General features: G+C 41.5%; 1 protein-coding gene across 10 annotated transcripts in view; it reads left to right on the forward strand.

The window, feature by feature from the left end:
• Positions 1–22,276, forward strand: part of ABLIM1 (actin binding LIM protein 1) — a 138,837-nt gene that overhangs the window by 13,263 nt on the left and 103,298 nt on the right. For 4 of the 10 annotated variants that reach the window (XM_086466883.1, XM_086466881.1, XM_086466882.1 and 1 more), the window contains exon 1: positions 19,095–19,224. Coding sequence is in view for 3 of the 10 variants with exons in the window: in XM_086466879.1 (XP_086323005.1) it covers positions 14,694–14,733; positions 19,090–19,224 (175 nt within the window). In the remaining 7 variants the exon portion in view is untranslated. Of the gene's footprint in view, positions 1–14,693; positions 14,734–19,089; positions 19,225–22,276 lie in introns of those variants that run through there. The other 6 variants (XM_086466880.1, XM_086466886.1, XM_086466884.1 and 3 more) reach the window with 3 other exon arrangements.

Below are 22,276 nucleotides of genomic sequence, written 5' to 3' on the forward strand. Positions count from 1 at the left end.
GGTGTAGGTTTGTATTAGTGAAGTCAGTGGTAGCTAGCTGAAATGAGGAAAGAAGTCAGTTATAGATAATAGCGGGCATATAGTAGTAGTGATAGAGGTTCCCCAAAATCTTGATACTGGCAGTATATATGCATTAAAAATAATACATGTTAAGCGATTTTTAATGGGCATTCAGGGTTTCAATTAGTCATATTTCCAAACTTTTCTTCATAACTCTAAATAAAAGTATGCTTATAAAAGAAGAGCTTTGTTTCTCACCTGACTCTGACCTGTATCTTTTAATAGAAAAATTCTGAATCTTGCTATAAGACGATGAGACTTGGCAATATTGTAAAGGGTTGGTTGGTTTGTTTGTTAACATCAGCTTACTCACCAGTCCTTTGTCAGGTAGAGTTTAGTGCTTAGAAGACCATAAATTGGAAGATCAGTTTGATGCCCAGATCCAGCACTAGTGCTTTGGGGGTGTGTTGGGGGTGAAATTCAAGTGTAAGTGCTGCTATTTCAGTACGCTGCTCTCTTCTCAGTTCAGTGAGTCCTTACGGCTAACATCTCAAAAGGAGTAATGCAAGAGGAATTGTAGTTTAGAATTATTTGGTATTTCAGAAGACAGAGCTTACCTTGACTCACAGCAAAAATTTCGTCTGTGGTACCCCCTGGCTGTGCTCCTAAACCCGGGTGCTCACTGAGCGGTGGCAGTTCTCAATATTTTTGTTGTTATTTCAGGATAGTGAATAGAGTTGGTGTTCCCAGCTTGCACAGATTATGTGTTACTCTCTTCTGTACTGTGGTCAGACGGCATTGAGAGACTGTTTATTAGCATGTTTTGTGGTCTAGGAATCGGCATTTGGTAACAGCTTTGAAGTAAAACCAGGAGTGGATAAACAGTGCTCACCATAGAAAAGCCACTGTGCCACAGCCTGCCTCGGCACTTGCCCGTGTTCATCATATATTTCCCTCTTGATCCTGGCTCAGTTTGAGTAGATAAAAAAATAGGAACCTCATAAATACCGCTTCAGCTTTCTGTGTGTGTTTGAACAGCTCTCCTGTTCTCTCTCACATCTTCTCACCCGCAGCCTTTTGCCAGTCATTCGGGAACAAATCACTGCCAGCTCAGTTCTGCGAGGGCAGAGGAATGCAAGGTGGTGTCAGTGGCTGGAAATTAGGGACGGTGGAATTCGGCATTTGTTCCACAGCAGCAGCTGTAGCTGGTTGTTTCAGCACAAGGGGCAGGGTCCACAGGCAGGGTCTGAGCTGCCATTAGCCACAGGGAAGAGACCACAGTGGAAGAAGATAGAGAGGCACAAGAAGAAAAGAGACAGTGACGAGCAATCAGACCTGATCAGATCTTGTGGGAAATCTGCCTGAGGAAGATAATTATCTGGAATAAGCTGCCTTTTTTTTTTTTTTTTTTTTAAATCCACCTCAGCCAAACACTGCTGGAAAAGTGATTGTGTTTAAATTACTTCAGCGAATTCTTGCTGCTTCCACTACGAAGAAAATTTGTTTGCCATGGTGAAGGAAAAAGGTAATTATGTTTATTGATAGACTGGAGCTGAAACAAACTAATGTGCCAGACATAATCACCTGAGGTTTAAACCTTCAAATTTAAAATGAAGCATGCTTTGATTGACAGTTGCTGTTTTCCTTTCTATAAAACTGGTATGCCAAAACCTGCAGTGGATTGCATTGGTTATCTTTATACCTGTTTTAATAAGGGTAGACTCTGAAACACACCTAATTCAGAGTGTTTGCACAGCTGGGTTCCCTCTGTGTGTACATGTTTTTGGGTTTTTTTTCGTGTGATTTAACCCGAGTTTGCTGTTCACTGTTTTTCACCTGTATTTGCTACAGTTCAAAGAGCTTTGACCACCGAAGCAGTTAGCTTAAAATTTTAAAGAATAAACATTGATAAATTCAGCAAGTCTGGACTTCAGAGGGTCATATTTTACCTTTTAATGAAAAAGCAGATTATATGAGATTTTGCATAATGTTTGAAATTTGCAGCAGTAAATTAGATATCAGTTTAAATTACCTATAAGTAACATTTTAAGCCTCCTACCAAAGCATTTACTAGGCAAAGAATTTAGAAATGATTGTGGGGTCTTGTGCAGTAATAGTGGTCTGTGTCATTTATTGTGTTATGAAGATGTGAAATACATTCTGAATTGTCTTTGAGTACTGGACTGGATGTGGTTTTGGAGCATTACGTTGTCTCAGAGACTTAGTCTGTTTTGTGAAGAGGAGGATCCGTATTCTTTACTTTTGAGGACTGTGTGAGAGAGAATATGGGATAAATTCAAACTAGGGATAAACAGAAATAAGAAGTAATGTAATGTTGAGCAAGGATGAGCAGTTTTTCAACTCTGAACACTCACACTAAGGTGTTGTTTTTTAATGCTGTAGATGAAATAAATTGGGTGAATTTAGCTTCATAGATATTTAGCTTGAAGAGAGGAGGACAAATGCCTCGACAGCCTGCCATAGTGTGTCAAATGTATCAAGACACATATAGTCATAACCATTATACAGTCTACTGATAATTTTTGTTGATGAAAAGCAGTGGCCCAGCAATATTGGCTACTTAGCAGATTTGAGATCCATTACTTCAGATTTACAGGAGATCATTTTTAGAATGTCAGTGCTGAACTGCTGACCTGCTACCAGTATCAGTAAGCCATACCACGGGTGATGTAAGTAGCAGTTTCACCCCAGATCTCTGAAACTGTTTCAGAACAATTTGAACCAACAGTGTCCCTCATCTTTCAAAAAAGTAAGTGTATTATCATTCAGCATATCATAATTGTTGCTCATTTTCTAAGATACATTTTAAAATTGGGCTGCTGATTTTCTTGAAGTTTACATAGACTGTGTAGTCTTTTTAGCTGTCCATTCAGTTTTGATCCTGTGATATCTTTCTGCTCCCCACCCACTTGATGCTCAGTTCGTTGGGCTCCCTGTGTTACCTGGGTCTGTACCTTAGGAGTACTCTGTAAATACACTTTTAGCATTCTTTAGCAATCTTTAGCATCTTACGCCATGAAAGGTGTCATATACCTGTAAGAAAATGAACAAGCCCATCATTTTTATAAAAAATGCGAGTAGAAGACCTTGTAGAATAGTGGGAAAAGTTGACAATAAATGGTTGAAAATGTGTAAAAGACTTGTGTTTGAATCGCTTCCCTTCCCCTTCCCCAGCAAGTTTAATGCATTATTTACAAAAGCTGTTAATATTGAAGTTGGATATAATTATTTTTTTTCTGTTCACACAGGTAATGGACTAAAATAACTAAATGCCGACTTTAATTTTGTTGTACAATTACTGATATTTCATATCTCATGGCTGCAGAGTGAGAAAGGATAGTATCTGTTTCATACTTTGCTTTTCTCCCTTATTACTTTCAAATAATTTCTCCAACAAAGTTTTTTTTTTAGTTACTTGTTTTGTTGCTTTCTTCCCTCCACCCCCCTTAGTCAGAAGGTCAGGAGCTATCACTACATTGAAGCTGCTACAAATACCACTCTCCAGAGTGATATTCCTGCAAAATGCAGGCCAGTATAGTACAGCTGGTACCCTCTCTTCGAGCCACTGCTTGAATTGCTGTTTGAACAAGCTGAAAATGCATTCAGTCCAGTGTCATTTCATAGACATGTTAACTAGGCACTGGAGGGGCTTGTTTCGACTAGAAAAATGCAGTTCCAATTCACTGAATTGCAAAACGGTTAGTAACAGTTTTTAGCAAATTAGCATGCTTCATTATGCTCATATTGTAGAATGATTTCAGTGTCTGCCTGGTTAGTTCATACACAAAAAAAAGTCCTGAGGCCAGGGTGTTTTCTGCTGACACCAAATGGCACTTCCTAAATTATGTCTGACTGATACCACATTTTCATGTCTCTGACTGCGTACTTATCTATTTCCAATTATGAGCCCTTGTTATCTAGTTAGCTAAATTATTGTCACTGTGTTGCATCCAAGGGCAACTTTCTCTCTTTATATCCTTTAACAGAAAGAAAGTTTATATTTACATATGCATGTCTTGTTATTAATTATCTTCTGCAATTCAAAACCCGTATTGAATAATCTGCATTCTTAGTGCTTCTGTGTTGACATTGATGTGTGAATTGTGAGCCTGCTAGCTACGTTGCTGGTTGATGTAAGCGTTGTAGCTTCATTTTTACCTCCATTAGTTCACGTAAGCTGAGGATGTAGCCCTGATTCTTCATTTCTTGACCAGTTGATCAGACCATCCTAGCTTTCACTTGCTAGTCTGTGAAAGTGTATTGGGAATCAGCTTTGTACCTGATGAGATCTTGCATTGGATCATACATGAGCAAACCTATGAAAGTGGATTAGTATCTATTCGTGCCAAACTTCTCCATGCTTGGAAGGGTAACAGGAGAAAAGTGGAAGGGCTGAAGATTTTTTGGATTAAGGAAGCGGGTACAGAGGCTTTATGGTTTCTGTTCTTCACATACTGATTCTGTTGAAGGGTAGGTGCTGGCACCTACTGAGTACCAAGTTGCAGTAAGCTAGGTCGTATTTCCATGTCTCTGTGGGTGTTCAGTTGATGCTGGCTTTCCCAGTAAGCAACACAGAAGATGTAGTTCACCAAAATGTTAACATTTCCTGTATAGTCTGGCCTATGGTCTAGTTCAGTCTTGCAGGGAGATTTAGTTTTCTGTTGTTTTTTCTTCATACTTTTAATAAAGTATAATACTGATACCCCTTAAGGTTACGATCAAGAGGACTGGTTTTATACTTGCAGTAGCTCTAGTCTTGTCTTCTCTCCCATTTGCATATCCCAAGACCTATGAGTTTCCAAAGCAGCTTTTAGTCTAACTTTCTCTTTTGTTGTAAATGGAACTGCTTTAGACAGGATTATCCCTGAAGCCCATACAAAAATGTTACCTGGGTGTTGATTTAAAGGAGTTTGCTGTCTGGAACACTGTCTCTCCAGTGATCTGTGTATACGCAGTCTTAACATTTATTCCCAGGGTGAATTAAGAAAATGTTGAATAATGGATGTGGGTCCTGGCACTGACTTGGTGTCATGGTTGTTCATGAAACATGGTCTTGAGCTGAACTCGTGACTTTGGAACTTTTAACCCCAGGTGACCTGGGAAAGTCTCCAAGTTTGTTGCTTTTGGAGCACATGATAAGATTATGCAATCACACGTTGGGGGGCAGGGGGGGGTGGGGGGGAAGGGAGAGTGGGGGCGTGTGTGTGGAACTGGGGAGTTTTATTTTCTTTTTGCTTCAGTTTACTTAGTTGTAAATTTAGTTCTGCTTGACGGTTTTCTTTTGGGGCTCACCGTTAAGGGTTTTGGTTTAAGTCAATGTGCTACCTTGTACAAGCCACAGAAAAAGCATTTATAAATATGCATAGTAGGAGTTTTTAAAAAATACTCTTGTAGTTAAAGTACTAAACTATAGAATAGTTCTGTGTTAGAGACTCTTAAGGTGACCTTGGGGAAGTAATTTGATCTCTTCTTGTGTTAATCTGTAAAATGAGGATAAGAACATTCCTCTTGTCTGCCTTCATTATTTGAATTAGAGGTCTTTGGAGCAGAGAGTTTCTTTTATTTTGTGTCACAGCTATGACAAGGAAATCTTAGTCTTGGGATTTAACTACTTCCACTTGTACAAAAAAAAATACAGTGGTATGTGAGTATCTTATAAACATCTTATTACTTTTTTTAAGACAAAACAACTCTAAAGGAATTATGTTGGCAAAGTTATGCTTTTGCTTGTTCTGTACTTTCTCTTTCTAAATTTATTTTTAATATTAGATTTCAAATTGCAGTTCTGCTGTGCAGCATTGATACTGAGAGAAACAAAACTAACCAAGGAGATGTCAGCTCAGGCACTGCATGTTTGCTGGAGATTTTGTTTTTTTTTAAGTAGCACTTAGTTCACATGAGGGTATGAATATTCATATCCAAGGAGTCAGGCAAGCACAGTGTGTAGTCCTGCCATGCCTGATGGCTTCCCGAGTTTCCCAGTAGTGAAATTCCAAACATTCCTTGCATCCCAGTTGTGTGTTGGAGCCAGCTCTCTGAAGATATGGTGGCAGCTATTCTGTATTGAGAAATGGGAGAACTTTTGCTGTTGATCTCACTGGAGGGGAGGGCTTAGTGGTTTCAGTCATTAAATTTGAGACCACAGAGTTCATGGGTTCAGATAGCGGTAGAGGTAGTTAAGCTGCTCCTCAACCTGAAGCAGTGAGTGTTGTGAGCAAAAAACCCAGTTTTCAGTAGGGAATTTCAATCAATTTAATTTATTGGCAATTAAACTTTTAATTACTGATTCTGGTGTTGAAAATAAAAGCAAGCAAACACACGCCTGGAGAAACACGCCTCAGCTTCTCTCTGGCCACTTCTCTTTCCTCTTTCTGGTCTCCAGTCGCCGTGCCACACGTTACACTCGGTACCTTTGCTGAGGCGAGGGTGGTGCAGGAGACTAGGTTCAGTGCATTGTTGTTCCTTTCATTTTGTTCCTCCTTTTTTCTTACTCAGTTAATTCACCATGGGTTCCTCTGGTGGCCTCAGTCCTTTTGGAGTCATACCTCCTCCTGAGTCTCCTCTCTGTCCCTGCTTGGGGCAACTAGTTTGCTCTAGCATTTCTTCTGCCCAGCTGGCCTTTCTGCCCTGCCATCATTTTTGTTTCTCTCTTACCCGTGCTTTGATGTCTCTCCTGCCCTGGCGTTGTCTCCTGTGTCTCCTCTATTTTTCAGTGTCCCTGGTGCTCTGGCACCTCTCTCACATCTCCTGCTGAGTGTCTGTCCTTTCAATATTTACTGCCCATCTGTATGTGTATGTTTTTGCAAGGTGATATGTGCTCCTCTGGTTCTGTTGTGCCATGGGTCCATTTTGTCCATTGCTGAGCTGGTTGGAACCAACTGTGACCAGCACAGCGCAGTCCATGACCGCCTCCTACACAAGTCACCACTGCAGCACCCTCGCTACCAAAGCCCTCCTGGTTATGTTGAATACAAGTGAGCAGACTGCCAATTACATGATTGGTTTTCTTGGATGAGAATTCAAAAGGCAAGGCTTTTAAAGATAGAGTCTTGGCATAGTGAAATTGTGCATGTTTAAAATACGTTGAGCTTGGGCAAAGAAATATTTTTTCCAGAGGGGAAGCTGGAAGCTTGGTAGGAAAGAACTTGCAAGTTAGGACGATAATTTGTCCTGCCACTGTAGGAGAGTCAATTCCTTTTGTGGAAAAATTAATGCATACCAGGGGAAAAGACCAAGTTCGATTAATCAAAATGTGCTGTGCCCTTTGGGTGGGAGAAGCCAGAGAACAGGATTTCGTTGTTTCTTGGGGCAATCCATAACTAATTTAAAAAGGATTATTTATAACAAAGTTGGTTTTCCACCTAGAGAACAGTCAGTATCCCCAAAAGGATGATTAATCCTTGCCTTCGTTGAGCCTGGATAGCTTTCAGGCTCACTAGGGATCTGGCTGAGGAGAACACTTAAGCATTGTCTTAAGCCTATTCTGTTCAGCAGAGTATCTCGTTGAGTCTAATTGAATCACTGGGATTTAAAGCTAAGTAAGTGCTTCACTGTTGTCTCAAAGTCAGACTCCATTTTTGGAGGCTTTGTGATATTTTTGCAGCAAAATCGTGTATTTTGTTAATGGCAGTCATTTTGTGTTGTATGTTAGCTGCATTGTTGTGTAAGAGACAGCAATGAGAGAAATAATACTGGCTTTTGTATGGGCTTATCATAAAGTGCTATAAACCCAGAAATGATAGATGCCTTGCATAGCTCAGTTGTGTACGTTATCTGCTACTATGTTCCTTATTAAACAGCAAAACAGAGGCAGGAAAGCTGAGGAATCTCCTCAAAGCTGCAAAGTGTGGAGCAAGTGCTAAAATAAGGGTCAAACCAAGTAATGCCAGCTCTTTAGAAGTGAAATGTTGTCGTATTTATGCTATAGGAGAGCCTAATAGGCAAGGTTCTATAAACAGTGTCAATGGGATAGCTCCCTAATTCCCAGTGCTGTTAGCACCAGTTTGATATCACAGATGTTAGCAGAATCTGCGTAGCAGTATTGTAGATGTCACTATAATCTTTATATTTGTAGATGTTACTATAATCTACATGGCAGTATTGTAGAACTTGTATTAATTCAGGATCTGGTACAGAAGTAGGATCTTAAAATGATATCAAATTAAAGAAGTCATCCAAATGTAAATGCAGCCTTGCAGAACAGTGAGGGTTATCTTTTATTACTGCTGGATCAAATAGGAGTCAATAAATGGCTTGTTTGTTCAAAGAAACAGTTGCATTTGTGGTTTGTTGGTTTTGTTTGTTTGTTGGTTTTTTTTTTCGCCAAAGGCATCTCAAACCAGGACTTGATGTATTTGAGAGCATGTACTTGCTATCCAGCACTTGAAGTGCAAGCCAGAGGAACAGGCTATATTCAGGAGTGCTGTATCAGTCATAAGGGCTTTCTCTATGTTAGTTCATTTACCATATAGTGGTAAAAGTTGATGGACTTCAGAGCACACTGTTACTTATTGTTGATATAAGATACCTCAAGAAATCAACTTCTATGCTGCAAATGTTCGTAAGGTCTGGTGCCAAGGTGGGCAGCTAACCACAGGGCAGGGCCTCTGAAATGTCTGGTTTATCAGCTCTGTACATGACAAACTATCCTGGGAGTCAGGAGCCACGTGAAGAGCTATGTTGCTCGTGAATGTGGCTGTCTAGTTGTAGTTTGAGGCTGTGTAGCTCATTCTTTAGAAATGCCGGAAGCGAGTGTGGTACTGAGTGATGGGCATTTATAGTATTCTCGACTGAAGGAGAGATTCTAAGTGTGAGGGACAGAGCTTCCATGGTTTAAAAACAATGGCCGAGGGCAGGTCTTTGTAAGGATCTTGTACAAAACCCTTGGTGAGATTGCTGGTGGTAACTGAGGGGAGATTTTACTACAGATTCTGTTTTGAAAGATCTTGATGACAGGACTATTTCTGTGCAGGCTTTCTCTTGTTTTTCATAGGGACATCAAACTGCAGCAGCAATACGTTGTTATGAAAATACCAAAAGCTCTCTGCAAGACCACTGTCTTAAGTAGGTCACTGGTCCTCCTCAGATAATCTTGATAAGCAGCAGGAGAATTGGTTTTTAAAATTAGCATTTTTATACTGACTTATCTCAAAAGGGAATTTAATTACTTTTACTGTATGGAATACTTTTGGCAGCCTCAAAAAAGGAAGCATAGGAGAACTCTAACTAGAGTTTGTTGCTGCTAAAATCCCCACGTGGGTTGCCATTAAGGTAGCTAAGAGGCCTGTTTGATATTTGAGTGCTATTATGGGTAACCACCACTCATCAGTAAGCCAGAATTTCCATGCTGTCTAGAAAGAGCAATTGCTTTTTCTTCTAACTTCAGCAACTTGCTTTTGTGCAGCCTTGAGGATTTGCAGTGAATAATTTGACACTTCTGTTTATTCATTGTTTTGAGTAAGATTTTGATACGGACATCAAGTGGTGTGTATGAGGTGGTTGCTCAGAGTACTCTTAGGAGCTCTTGGACTTCTAATTACCCCTGTCCTATGTTAGGGAAAAAAATCCCCAAAATACTCCTCTGAAATAGTGACTGAATCCTCTTGTGTATGGTGGGTGTGTTGAAGGCATAACTCAAACAAAATTACTTCACCACTTGCAAGGCTGATAAACTGTTGCTACTTGTTACAGGTTTGCTGAAGTTAGGTGTGAGAAACATATGCTTAGTGTGATCCTCCAGCCCTTCAGTAAGGAGTTTTGCAGGGTGGATTGATTATCTTGAAATACTCTCCCTTAGTAAGTCAGTTCTGTAAGTAAATGCAGAGAACTTTTGCAGGTGTGATGAAGATCAGTAAGGGTGTTCTCAGAACACGAGATAAGACAGTCTGGGTTGACCATCTTTTTATCACCCAGCTTATATCATGATCTGTTTCGTGAAAAATTGCTCTGTACTAATGTAGAACTATAGCAGACTAAATTGACCTTATGCTTCTTCCCTTTGGTTTGCTAACCACTAAGCTGTAATCCATCTGTTAACAATCATGTTGAGTAATGCAGTTTTTGATTCAAAGACTGGCTTAGCTTAGTCAACATTTGTTTCAACATCATCTGTTTCACAGCACGTCTTAGCTTGCTGCATACTTCATTGTAAGATTAGTGCCTTTTCTTTACTGAAAATAGTTTTAAAACTGCCTGCTGCTTTTGCTGTTTGAGCTTAAAACAACTCCTGAACATAGTTAACAAGCTGTTCATGTCTCTTCTTGGAAAGGGTTATAATTTTTCTTAAACAGTAATTGTCATATAAGCTACATCGTGTAACATATAATGGAGTAATTTTGTCAAGTCATTTTATTTTACAGTGTAGGTGCTATAGAATGTGCTCTTGTTCACCTACTAAGGGACCAAAAGGAAACATGTGTGGACAGACATGGTGGAAGTTGTTGTTGCTCAGCAAATGAAGGATAGTACTGCTGCTGTTTTAGAGAGCGACAAATTCTTCTAAATAGGCTCCGATGCTTTTGTATTGAGAACAGCATCAGTAATACTGCTGCAGTTCAACTGGATTGTAGAGCTGAGTTAGCAATAAGGTGTGTCTGTACCTGCCAAGCTGAGAAAGTGCTCAGGCCTCTGTTGGGTTTGAAGCAAGTGCAGAATATCCCAAGGTGCCTAGGTAGCCAGGCATAAATGCCTGCTGAAAACCAGTGAGATTTATGCTTTGTCACTGAGAAACTGTGAAAACTGTGCACTAAAGCTATAGACTGTCAGGATCTGTGATGTAATCCTCAGTGCACCCAGTTAGGTTATAACCCTTAAGTAAATTCAACCAAATTTTCTTCATCTCTCAATCACTATCAAAAGCATGGCAGACAACCCATCAAGCACATTTATTTTAATCACAGATTTATTGTAGCACACAGACTTCTTGTGTATGTTGTAGAAGGTGATCACTTTTCAGATAGGATCAGGCAGATGCTGGTGTTAAATATTTCCCTTAATACTGAACCATTCATATGCATAAATCTTCATAGGGCTGATGCCTTAAGCACTGATCTTGCAGGCTGTTCTGTGGGGAATTAATTGCAGTATCAGAGCTCTAGGTGACAGGAGCAGGATGGGAGTAGGATAGGAAACAGCAGGCAAAATACAGACAAAATAAGCATGTTTGCAGTTGTGTTCTAAAACTATGAAACAAATGCTTTTTTTTTTTCCTGCTATATTTTTAAAGCTTCTGGCATTTTTACATGTTTCTAAGTATGTGGGACAAAGCTTTTTATTTTTCTTTGAAAATAACATAGGAGTCTTCTCACTTTGATTTCAAGTTACAGTTGTTAATATTTTGGGTTATTACCTGACACTTGTCTGTCTAATTTTTTTGATTTCATTCTGTTAGCTGCATCAGCTCTACCCATGTGGTATGAATGCTTACAAATATTTAGGCAAGTATTTAAGCGCTGACTTTCTTATTTAAAAATAGGATATGTTTCATCTTTTCTTTTTAAAATTTCTGGTATTGAAATATTTGCATCTTATTTTCATGCAAATTAAATTTGATATCTGTACTTACAACATTTTCTCCAATGTTTTTCTTATGAACTACGCTAACCTATCATCCTAGTTTAACTAGTTGAACTTGTTAATGTCTTTATAGCTCATTTTTCCTTTTAAATAATCTATTTCTTAAGGTAGCAATTCACCCCATTTCTAGGCCGGACATGTGTCTTGTCCTCTATTTAGTGTTTTGTGAAAGTCTTTCAGTTGCTACAGTACCTGCCAAGTGGTGTGGGAGGTGTGGACAGAATTGATAGAAAAATGTTCATTACAATGTTGTAGTCAGCCCTGCATCTGTCCGTGAGATGCTGTTTGGAGGATAGATACCTCTGGTGTCCTTGGTTATTCTAGCTGAAGAACTGAGGCTGAGAAGCATATGTTATAGTGAAAATTGAATAGGATACCTAAGAAAAGTATCAGTTTTTCTTCAGTCCTCTCTATGTTAAGGAAGTAGCGAGTAAGACCAGAGACAGAGGACTGGGGGATTAGTAGTACTTCTTTCTGGCTCTAAACAGGAACAGATGTGGGCTATGCTATCCATCTTTACGTGACTTTCTCACATAATCCAGCCTTCTTTCCTGCGCTGCCCTACTTGCTAAGCTCTAACTTTCATCCCACTGACGCCCCATAAAAAGGAGGGCGAGTTAACGCGGGAGAGCGCTGCTGGTGCCTTGCCCTGTTGCTATGAACGCGCTGGCCAGCTGGTTTGCTCTCACGCGTGTGTGTGTGTGATCCGTGTAGCACCATGATTAGGGCAGTCGCTTCTACAGTGCCAAAAGATTTACTGTCCTGCAGCGTTCCGGTTGCTACTGTGGTCCTGTTTGCATCTGCTGTTTTCAGCAGCAGGCTAGCTGTAAGGGGAAAATAACAATACTTTGATGGCAAATACGAGAAAACATTTTAAAATTATGGCAAGTAACTACAAGTTTAAGATATTTTTTTCTGCCTTTTTTAAAAATAGCTGCTCTGGTTGTATGTAGACAGCAAAAATAGTTTTAAGACAAATTGGTGCAATGTAGGAGTAATATGGATAAATTTACAGGAAGAGCTTTAAAATGATTCTTGAGATATGATTTGAACGGCAATAGTATGAGCAAGCTACAGTCTAGGAGTTTGCCTTAGGCTTTTTCATACCTGTGTAGGCAAGCAGCTCACTCGTGTCTCTTTGTGGGAGTGCCTCCTTCCGGGCTATCCTAGAATTCCTGAAGATCCCTGTCTGAATCAACCTGTGGCTAGTGACTGCAGTAACTTCTTTATCTATCCCTGACAGCTGGGAGGTTTGATTTCCGTCTCGGTCACTATTTGGTCACCTTACCTGATAGGATTATTATAGATTTAAGATTCAAGAACTGGGTCTGCAGATAAGCAAAATGACACTGCATTTTTCATCCCTTCTTTTTAATAGCTATTTCAGTAAGTCCTCAAGGCTCCACTGTGCTCCTCTTTTATGAAAGAGGAATTCCTCAGAGACTGTACGAGCTATAGGCAGACAGGCTTTACAAACCAGAGGTTACAGACGTTCACCGCTGCGAGAAACACAAAGGACAGGAGAAAATTGCTACTTCTCCTCTCTTTACAAAGAGAGCATGGAGAGGAAGTAATAAGCCAGATCTGGTTCTTGAACTTGGTTCTCTGGTGTCTCTCTAGTGCCTTTCATCCCAGAACAGCTTTTTTCACAGCTTGTCCTCCTGTGCACACTGCCCACCTGCCTACCTCCATCCTGTCCCAAGCAAGCGGCTGCCCAGCTGGAGTAACAGTATGGCTGCTTGATGGCATCAGCGGCTGAGGGAATTTTGATTTTGAAACCTTGAAGTTTTGACCTTGAAATCGTGTAAATTAATTTAAGAAATGATGGCCTCCAAAGCCATATCAGGTATTACAGAGAGGGCAGAGAGCACTGCTGCCTGTAGGAGGATTGGGTTGCATTTACTGTCTTGGCAAGCTCCGGCACATTTTACCTTCATTCCTGAAAGCAGGGAGGAGTAAGGAAATTTAAAACAGGCTAGCAAAAAACTATGCAATAATTTCACACCATTAGATCTCTGCTTTATTTTTCCAACTTAATAATTCAGTCTTCAGCCAAGAAAACACAGCAGCCAATTGAAAGTTACCATTTCAGAGTGTGCTGTCTATATTAGGCCACTCTCAAGATACAAAGGACACGGCTTTGAAATCCTGAGAGTCCCCTTGCCCATGATGCTGTGGGCACAGGATGATCTCAATGCTGTGCAAAAGAGCCCACAGGTTGTGGAGCTAGAAGTCATAGAAATTGTATATCCTAGAACGAAGCTTGAAGTTACACCTGCTACAATGTGGTTAGAGTTGACTGAGCATAACTCCAAGATTATTTGTGAAGGTAGGCATGCAAATGTGAAAACAACAAAAATTCATTTTTGAAAGAGCAATAGCCCATATCCTCCACCTATTTAAATTTAGAGGAAGCTGCTTTTTACTTCAATCTAGAGCAGAACTGAACCCGACATATTTTACTGTGACCTCTGCTTTGCAGCATACGCACAGCAAGGCATTTCCCAGAAGCTTCTCTCTGACTTCCAATAAAAAGCCAGAGTATTCTGTGGCTTGCAGCAGGGACATGGAGTCTTGCCAGCAAGAATCTGCAGCTAACAGTCACTTAGCGTGAGTACTTGGTTTCCTGACAGTTCTGTGTTCAAGGAGAGAATCATCAATAAGGGAGGCTGCAGTATTTACTTTCCTTGTTTTCTTTTATTCAAGAACCGTTACTGTTCAGGCAGTTGCTTAATTTATACTTCAGAAGGGTTTGCTATGAGTACTGAGGTCTCTTTTCTGGCTGATGCAGCAAAACATATAATTGCTGTTAAACCTTTGCACAATGTTCTGCTCTGCTTAAAGCACCACTGACAGGACAGTATTAAACTTTGAACAGCAAATTAATTCCTTCATTTTGCTCAGGAAGTGCCTAAAGTTTCTCGTATGAACATGGGGTTGTTATTGGTCTTTTCTACCTCTTTTTCTTTTTAATTGTTTCTTTTTCTTTGCAGATCTGGGATTATTTTAAGGTGTTTTGATAAAACACAGTAATGAGTACTCACAAGCTGGTAGAGTTGCTTTGAATTTACATCAGTATGTGGCAGTTGCAGAATCTAATGAAATTAGCATTGCATGATTCACAAGGGAATATAAGGAGTGACAAAAATCATGGTGATACGTCTATGGAGTGATGTTAGCACAAGGCAATACTGTAGTGACAAAGACTGTCTTCCTCATAGAAAAAGGTGCAATTGATTCATTTCCCCCCCAAAATTAAACAATGTAATCCAGATTTCCCAGTTGTCCCAGTGTAAATGTTATACTGGATAAATTGGATATTTAATAGAACATTGATTAGCCTTACTGGAAACCCAAATGAGGTTAAAGCATTAATTATTCATTTAAGCTGGTCTTGTAAGCAAGAGTGGAAGTCTCAACCTAGCTTGTCTTGAAAAGTTCATCTGTGTATGTCTTACGCTATACACCTTTACAGATCTCATCTGTGTTCACTAATAAAGAAAAAAAAAATGTTTTCAGGCAGTGCTCAGCAGCACTGGAAGTTAAAACTGTTATAAACCAACGTGAAACCTTGGAAAAGTTTTATTCGTGGTCTTTTGTAATTAGTCTTTGTAAAATTGTAAAGACTGTGACAGCTTAGACTTCTATGGGAACTGTGGCTTTCATAGTTAGTCTTGAAAAGTGCTGAAGGAATAAAAATAAGACAAAATGTTCAAAGGAATTGTTGCACCTGTTTGATCCGTATGCCTGCTTCCAGCATCCCTTTGCTCAAGTGTAGACACTTGTCTACATTTAGCCCATACCCAGGGCCAAACTGTAACAGTTGTTCTATCACCTGATTGACCCCTCACCAGCCAGGAAGGGGAATCAGGAAAAGGAGAGCAGATCTGTGAGTTGAAGTCAAAACAGATTTAATAAAACAGCACTCATACTCAAAGGTATACAAAGTTGTACTCAGCCAAATGAATACACTATGGTCACCATCAACAGGCAAGCAGTCCTCAGGAGCAGGAGGAACCCCACAGGAGCTCCCTCTCCTCAGCAAACCTTCCCCCTTTACAATGCCCATGACATTACGGGATGGGCTACCCCTGTAGCTAACCCAGGTCAGCTGCCCTGGCTAACTTGAAATTGCTAATGGCCTGCCCAGCAGGGATGGGCTGTGACTCCATCCCAGCCAAACCAGGCCAACACTGCACTAGTTTAACTAGAGGCAGTTTAAAAAACAGTTCACTTAGCCTGGGTGCTTTTGATGGGATGCCAGTTGTTTGAAACTAGATCCATTGTGTTAGTAGGTGTTTGCACCTTGCTGCTGTGAGCTAGACTGATGTTATGTTTAACCTTACACAAAAAGATCATGAACCTTGTTATACTGTTTAGGCTAAAATGATAATCACGTCTTGACTTAATCTGACACGATTTGTATGTAGACAAGTATCAGTTCACATCAGTATACTGGAACTGGTAAATACTTGACTTGTGTTTAAATTACACTGCCCGGGCAGTAAGTATGTGCTTTACGATACAAAGACAATTGTGAAACCTCAGTACTGAACCAAGAATGTGTTGCTCTGGTAGCATCTCTCCCTTGGAAAGTTGTTGATTTACGTTCTTTTAATTTCTTTTAATTTGGAAGATAGTCATGGTGTTAATATATTTGGATTTGAAACTTCAGTAAAGGCAATGCAGCTCCTCAAGTTAGTGTTTGTCCACTCGTGCACTTTCCAATGAATGCTGCTTCCAGAAATATGGCAGATGTGGCATATGTGACCATCAGGACTGACTCACTGTCCTAGGTACTCATGCGACTCCTTCCATCCCAGTGTCTGGGAACCTTGCCCTCTGTATTTATTCTCACAGTAGGGTGAGGCTAACAGTGCTGTTACACCTGGTTTACAGTCAGGGACACTCGAGACATAGCGAAACTAACATTCGGATGACCTAATTCTAAGCTGATAGGTTACAGACTCAGACTTAGCTGAACTTCACTGTCTGACTTCGGTCCTTTAGAGTTAAGGGCATGCCGATCAAAGAGCCCAGATATCTGTTGTGGACCAGGAGGTGGAACCTGGGTTATCCAGCTCTTAAATTAATGACCTGTCGCTAATTATATTGGCTGGAGTCTGTTATTGTCTTTGTCATGATATAGAGTTGTCTTATTGCACCACTGCTGCTGGAGCGTGATGCCTGAGAATATATCCGCTAGCATGCAGTTGTTGTGCGGAGGGTTGGTGCGGGCAGAGCCTGAAATATTTACAGCCTCAAGATCAGAAATCCCTGTAAGTAGATGAGCCTAGCTCCTAGCTCAGGGTTTTCAGACCCAAAGCAGCTGACAATTTACATGTCCAGTGAGCTGGGTGGACTTCAGTCAGAAACACTTAAATAAGCTACTTGCTTATTTCTCTTTCTTTTATTCCCTGTTCTGCCCCCACTGGCAAATATAAAGGGTCACCTCTGCCACTGAGAAGCCTTGTGTGTATTGCATATATGCAAATGAAAAAGCTTGCAAGCAGTTCCTTGCAGGAGAACAAAAGTCAATTACTCCGTCTTGACCTACAATGCCAAATTGAGGCCAGTAAGACAAGCATCATAATTAGCTTCACTTAAGAGATCCGTCTGGAAATAGCAACTAGCAGTATTTGTATTCATTTAAATGGCTGTAAAGGCAGAAATGGAAAGCATTTATTTACTCTTTACTAAAGAGCAAAAGCTGGTGTTTTGGATCAATACCAGAAGATCTGGAACCTGGTGTGCAGAATGTTAGGGTGTCCTCCACATGTGAGTTTGAGAAAGCAGAGTGTTGCAAGTACGGATTTCACACTGCACCATATAAATTCTAGGGAGCATTTGCCCAAATCCTTTATCCAGTTCCTCATTTAGGCAACTTGAAAAGTCCATTCTGTTACCTTTTCTTCAGTTGGCATCAGGCCCATCTCAGGCTGGCTGGATCTGAGAGGGAAATTTCCTCATAATAATTTCATTTGCTAGCACATGTCTCTATGTTTGTCTCTTATTTTCTTTTGTTCTTTCTCGTTGCATAAACTCTGTGTTTCCTTAGTTACAAGTTAATAGCTAATAGTCTTGTTTGGAAGAATAACAACTTCCACTCCAGAAATAGTATTCCATTGCAGACTGTTAGCTGAGGTTCACTCAAGGCAAGGCATTCACTGGGCTTTTCTTTAAATGGAGCTGCTAATTGAAATACTGGTTGGCATTGCCAACTGCGTTCTGTTCACCAGTATGGGCTGAATAACTGCTGAAGGGAAATAGTTGAAATGAGGCTACCAGAGGAGGAGGTATTCAAAACTCAGAGCGTGAAGATGATTCCTCGTGACAGTGAGAGTGATGTAGGTGTATCAGCAGTCAGTCCTTTGCAGGCCAGGAAAAGCAGGACAGGAATGGTATAAAGACAGAGGTGTGGGTGGAGAGGTATGTTTTCTCAGAAATGTTCTGATGAGCATCACTATTTTGAGAACAATATTACAAGGAGGACAACTTTCTACTGCTAGAATGAGCTGTGGGAGGGAGATTTGAAGGAACATAGTTTTGTTTGGGAACATTCTGGGTAATACTTTCCACTTCAGACAATACAGTTGAGACTCAGTCTTGCTGTAGCTTACACACGTGCATTTCTGTTGGGGCCCCAAGCTGCCACAAGAGACATCTGAAGAGAAAGTTAAACAATTTTTACAGAAGCCAAATGTGGAGCAATAAAATTTATATTACGACAATGAAATATGCAAGAAAGCTGACACAAACATTTCCTGTTCCTATCCAAGCTCTGCTCAGGGCTGTGGGATAGCTGATCAGTTACCAGTACCTGGAATTTCGTCTCCCTGACTATATTGCAGATGCTTTGGTCATTGCTGTCTGCTCATAATGTCTCTTAATTTGCATGCAGATTTGTTTCTGCTGCAATTAATGGGACTAGAGACAAATAACGTTACCTTCTTTTCTCTTCAGATGTACTTTCACTGTGTTAGGTATGTGCTGTAGCTAAATGGAGATGTTTGTCGTTTGTATTTAATGTAGTCATTTGCATGCAAAGTCAGGCTGCCTAGTTCATCTGGTTTCCCAAAACAAGATTTGGAATGGCTTTCCTTTCGTACTTTTTGCTTGGATTGTATCCTTTCTTGGATTAAAATAGCCCAGTTCTTGTTGCCTTGTGTGCTCATCGAATGGTTTGCACACTCATGTTCTTGGAGAGGAAAGCTTAGGCATTCTGAAACGCTGTGGCACTGAAACTGCGGAGGGAATTTTTCCTCGTCTTTCCATGGCAGCCTCAGTGGAAAGAGGTAGTAGTTGATGTGAATGGCTTAAACTACTGGTTTATGAAAAGACTATATTAAAAAAATGGGGGTAACATTTTAGACGAGCGTAAAATGTGAACAGACACGTTTGTATCATGGTGAAATGTGTCTGAGAACACAGATTTATGTATAAGAGAAAGTAATCTTTTTGCCTGGGTTTAAATCATATTTTTTTGCTTTACAGTGGCCCATCCTCAGGAGCCTCACCACCCCTCTGAGAAGCCGGTCATCCACTGCCATAAATGTGGGGAGCCATGTAAAGGTGAAGTACTCCGTGTTCAGGCCAGACACTTTCACATCAAATGCTTCACCTGCAAAGGTAAGACCTTGGTATTCATCTGTTAGAAATGCGACAGTGTGGGCACATGTACCTTGAAACAGTGATGAGAGGTCAAATTTCCTGTGAAATCCTTCTGGCCAATTCCAGGATATTCTCATTGCTCAGTATCTGAAGGATTTGTGGGTGGGGAGGGTAAAGAGTGGGGGGTTAAATGGCTGAATCACACATGTACAATCAGCAAGGTGATCAGCACCACACAGAACATATTCAATATGCAAACATCTACAATTTAATTGAAAAGAAAAATTATATAGAATCACAGAATGGTTTGGGTTGGAAGGGACCTTAAAGATCACCTAGTTCCAACCCCCCTGCCATGGGCAGGGACACCTCCCACCAGACCAGGTTGCTCCCAGCCCCATCCAGCCTGGCCTTGAACACTGCCAGGGAGGGGGCAGCCACAGCTTCTCTGGGCAACTTGTCCCAGTGTCTCACCTCCCTCACAGTGAAGAATTTCTTCCTTATGTCTAATCTAAAACTGCTACCTTGCAGTTTGAAACCGTTACCCCTTGTCCTATCACTACCCTCCCTGACCAAGAGTCCCTCCCCACCTTTCCTGCAGGCCCCCTTTCAGCACTGGAAGGCCACTAGAAGGTCTCCCCAGAGCCTTCTCTTCTCCAGGCTGAACAACCTCAACTCTCTCAGCCTGTCCTCACAGGGGAGGTGCTCCAGCTCCCTGATCATCTTTGTGGCCTCCTCTGGACCCACTCGAGGAGAGAAGTCTCTCACAAGAGAAGAGTAGAGGGGGAGAATCATCTCCCTCACCCTGCTGGCCACGCTTCTTTGATGCAGCCCAGGATGCGATTGGCTTTGTGAGCTGTGAGCGCACATTGCTGGGTCATATTCAGTCTTTCACCCACCAGCACCCCCAAGTCCTTCTCCGCAGGGCTGCTCTCGATCCACTCATCGCCCAGCCTGTGTCTGTGCTTGGGATTGCCCCGACCCAGGCGCAGGACCTTGCACTTGGCCTTGTTGAACTTTATGAGGTTTGCACGGGCCCACCTCCCCAGCCTGTCAAGGTCCCTCTGAATGGCCTCCCTTCCCTCCAGTGTGTCAGTCACACCATGCAGCTTGATGCCATTGGCAAACTTGCTGAGGGTGCACTGAATCCCATTGTGAGAGACATTTGATTTTATTGAGGGGGGATAGGATAAATTTGCCACCACTAGAAGACTCAAAATAGCACATTCTGCTCTGAATACTTGTGTTTTCATTCTTTTTCTTTCCTACTGTTCACTGAGTGCAAGCTACACAATAGGTAATTATACCTAAAAGAGACCAAAAAAATCTTAGGTCTTTTTAATATTATTTTCAATTTTATTTGCTTCGTACAGTTCTATGTAGACAGTCAGTTTTACATATTTCCCAAATAGTGAATTAAGCCATAATTAGACTCTGGTTGCTTTGGTGAGGTCTTTTTCTGTTTATTTGTGAAATAATGGAACAACACTAAACATCTAAGATTAAGTGCTTTATGAAGAGTCACAAAACAGGAAGAGAAAGTAGAGCCCTAGCAGCCGCTGGAAATCCAGTGTAAATGCTTGACTTGGTTTCAAATGTGCTGTATGTATTTCCTGTTATTTCCATATATGGGGTGCGGGTATGTTTGGATTGTATAGTGTGATGGGGTAAAAAAGGAATACTTAGGAAAATTCTGTCTTTTTTTAGGTTTTGTTATAAGTGCTTTTTCAAGGATTTGGATAAATCTGTATTTTTTAGAAACTGTTAATAGCAACACTGCCTTTCATTAGGGGTAGTTGTGAAAATTAAGCTCCTTTTAGCTGAAATGATTGCTGAAAGTACCTGCATTCAAAAAAACCCCACCAAAAAATACTGACATCAGAGAGAAAAAGGCAGGGTGGTCACTGCGGAGTATGTGCTGGGGCGAGGAGGAGCCTCAGCCATGCGTTTTAGGAGAGATGCCTTCAGTGAGCGAGCAGTGCGGAGGATCGTTACAAAAGGGAAAGGAGCAGGAGACGAGGGATATCTGTAGCAGCCATGGTGACATTGTGACCCTCAAAAAAAGCTGAGCTGGAGCTTTTAAGCTGAGTGGATGAGAAGATTTTCTTTCCTTGCTTTTCTTGTGGTTGGTTTTCCCTAAGTTCAGGAAACAGCAGTATGTGCACTCACGTGCGCACTATGTATGTTTGCATATCTATACATACATGTGCGTATAAGTATATGCATATACATACATGTGCATATAAGTATATGCATATACACACAGGTACTTGCTGGGGGCCTCCATTTTGGTGGGCCTTCAGGCTGTGGGGCTGGCTCCTCTTTCTCTGTGAGGGCCTCCCTCTCTCGCTGGGTCTCCACTCTCTGGGCCGCCCCTCCCACGGGCTGGGATTCTCTGGGCATCCCGCTCTTCTGGGCCTCCCTGACTCTCTAGGTCTCCATCTCTGCGGGACCTTATCCTCTGAGCCTCCCTGTGTGAGCTTCCCTACCTTTCCGGCTCCTCCTCACTTGGTCTCCCATGTTTTTGGGGCTCCCTGCCCCTCTGGGCCTGCCTTTCCGTGGGCTGGGATTTTCTGGGACTCCCACTTTTATGGAGGCCTCCCCTTTTTTGGAGCCTCATTTGCTTGGGGGCTCCACTTGTGAGCCTCCCGCTTGCTCTGAGCTTCAGTGACTCTTGTTCTCAGCCTCCAAGGGCTTTGAGTCTCTGAGCCTCCCAGATTTTGGGGGGGCATCCAACAGTTTTGGGCCACGCCAACTCTCTACAAGCCTCTGCTATATAAGCCTCTCACGTTTTTACTGGTTTCGTATGCTTTCAGGCATCCTACTCTTTTTGGGCTCTGCTTCTCCCCCCACTCCCCAATGTGCCACATGCACTCATGGGTCTTCCACGGTGCGAGTCTCTCGCCTCTCACTGGGCCTCCCCCTCTGTGGGCCGCCATTCTCTGTGCCCCTCCCTTCCTTTTGGCTTGGACCTTGTAATCTTATGGATCTCCACTGTGTGACCCTCTCCTACCCTCTGGCCCTGCCCCTCACTGGGCCTCCACTCTAAGCGTTGCCCTCAGGTGTAAGG

The sequence above is a fragment of the Leptosomus discolor genome, chromosome 6, assembly GCF_034619465.1.
Source record: "Leptosomus discolor isolate bLepDis1 chromosome 6, bLepDis1.hap2, whole genome shotgun sequence".
Taxonomy (NCBI): Eukaryota; Metazoa; Chordata; class Aves; order Leptosomiformes; family Leptosomidae; genus Leptosomus; species Leptosomus discolor.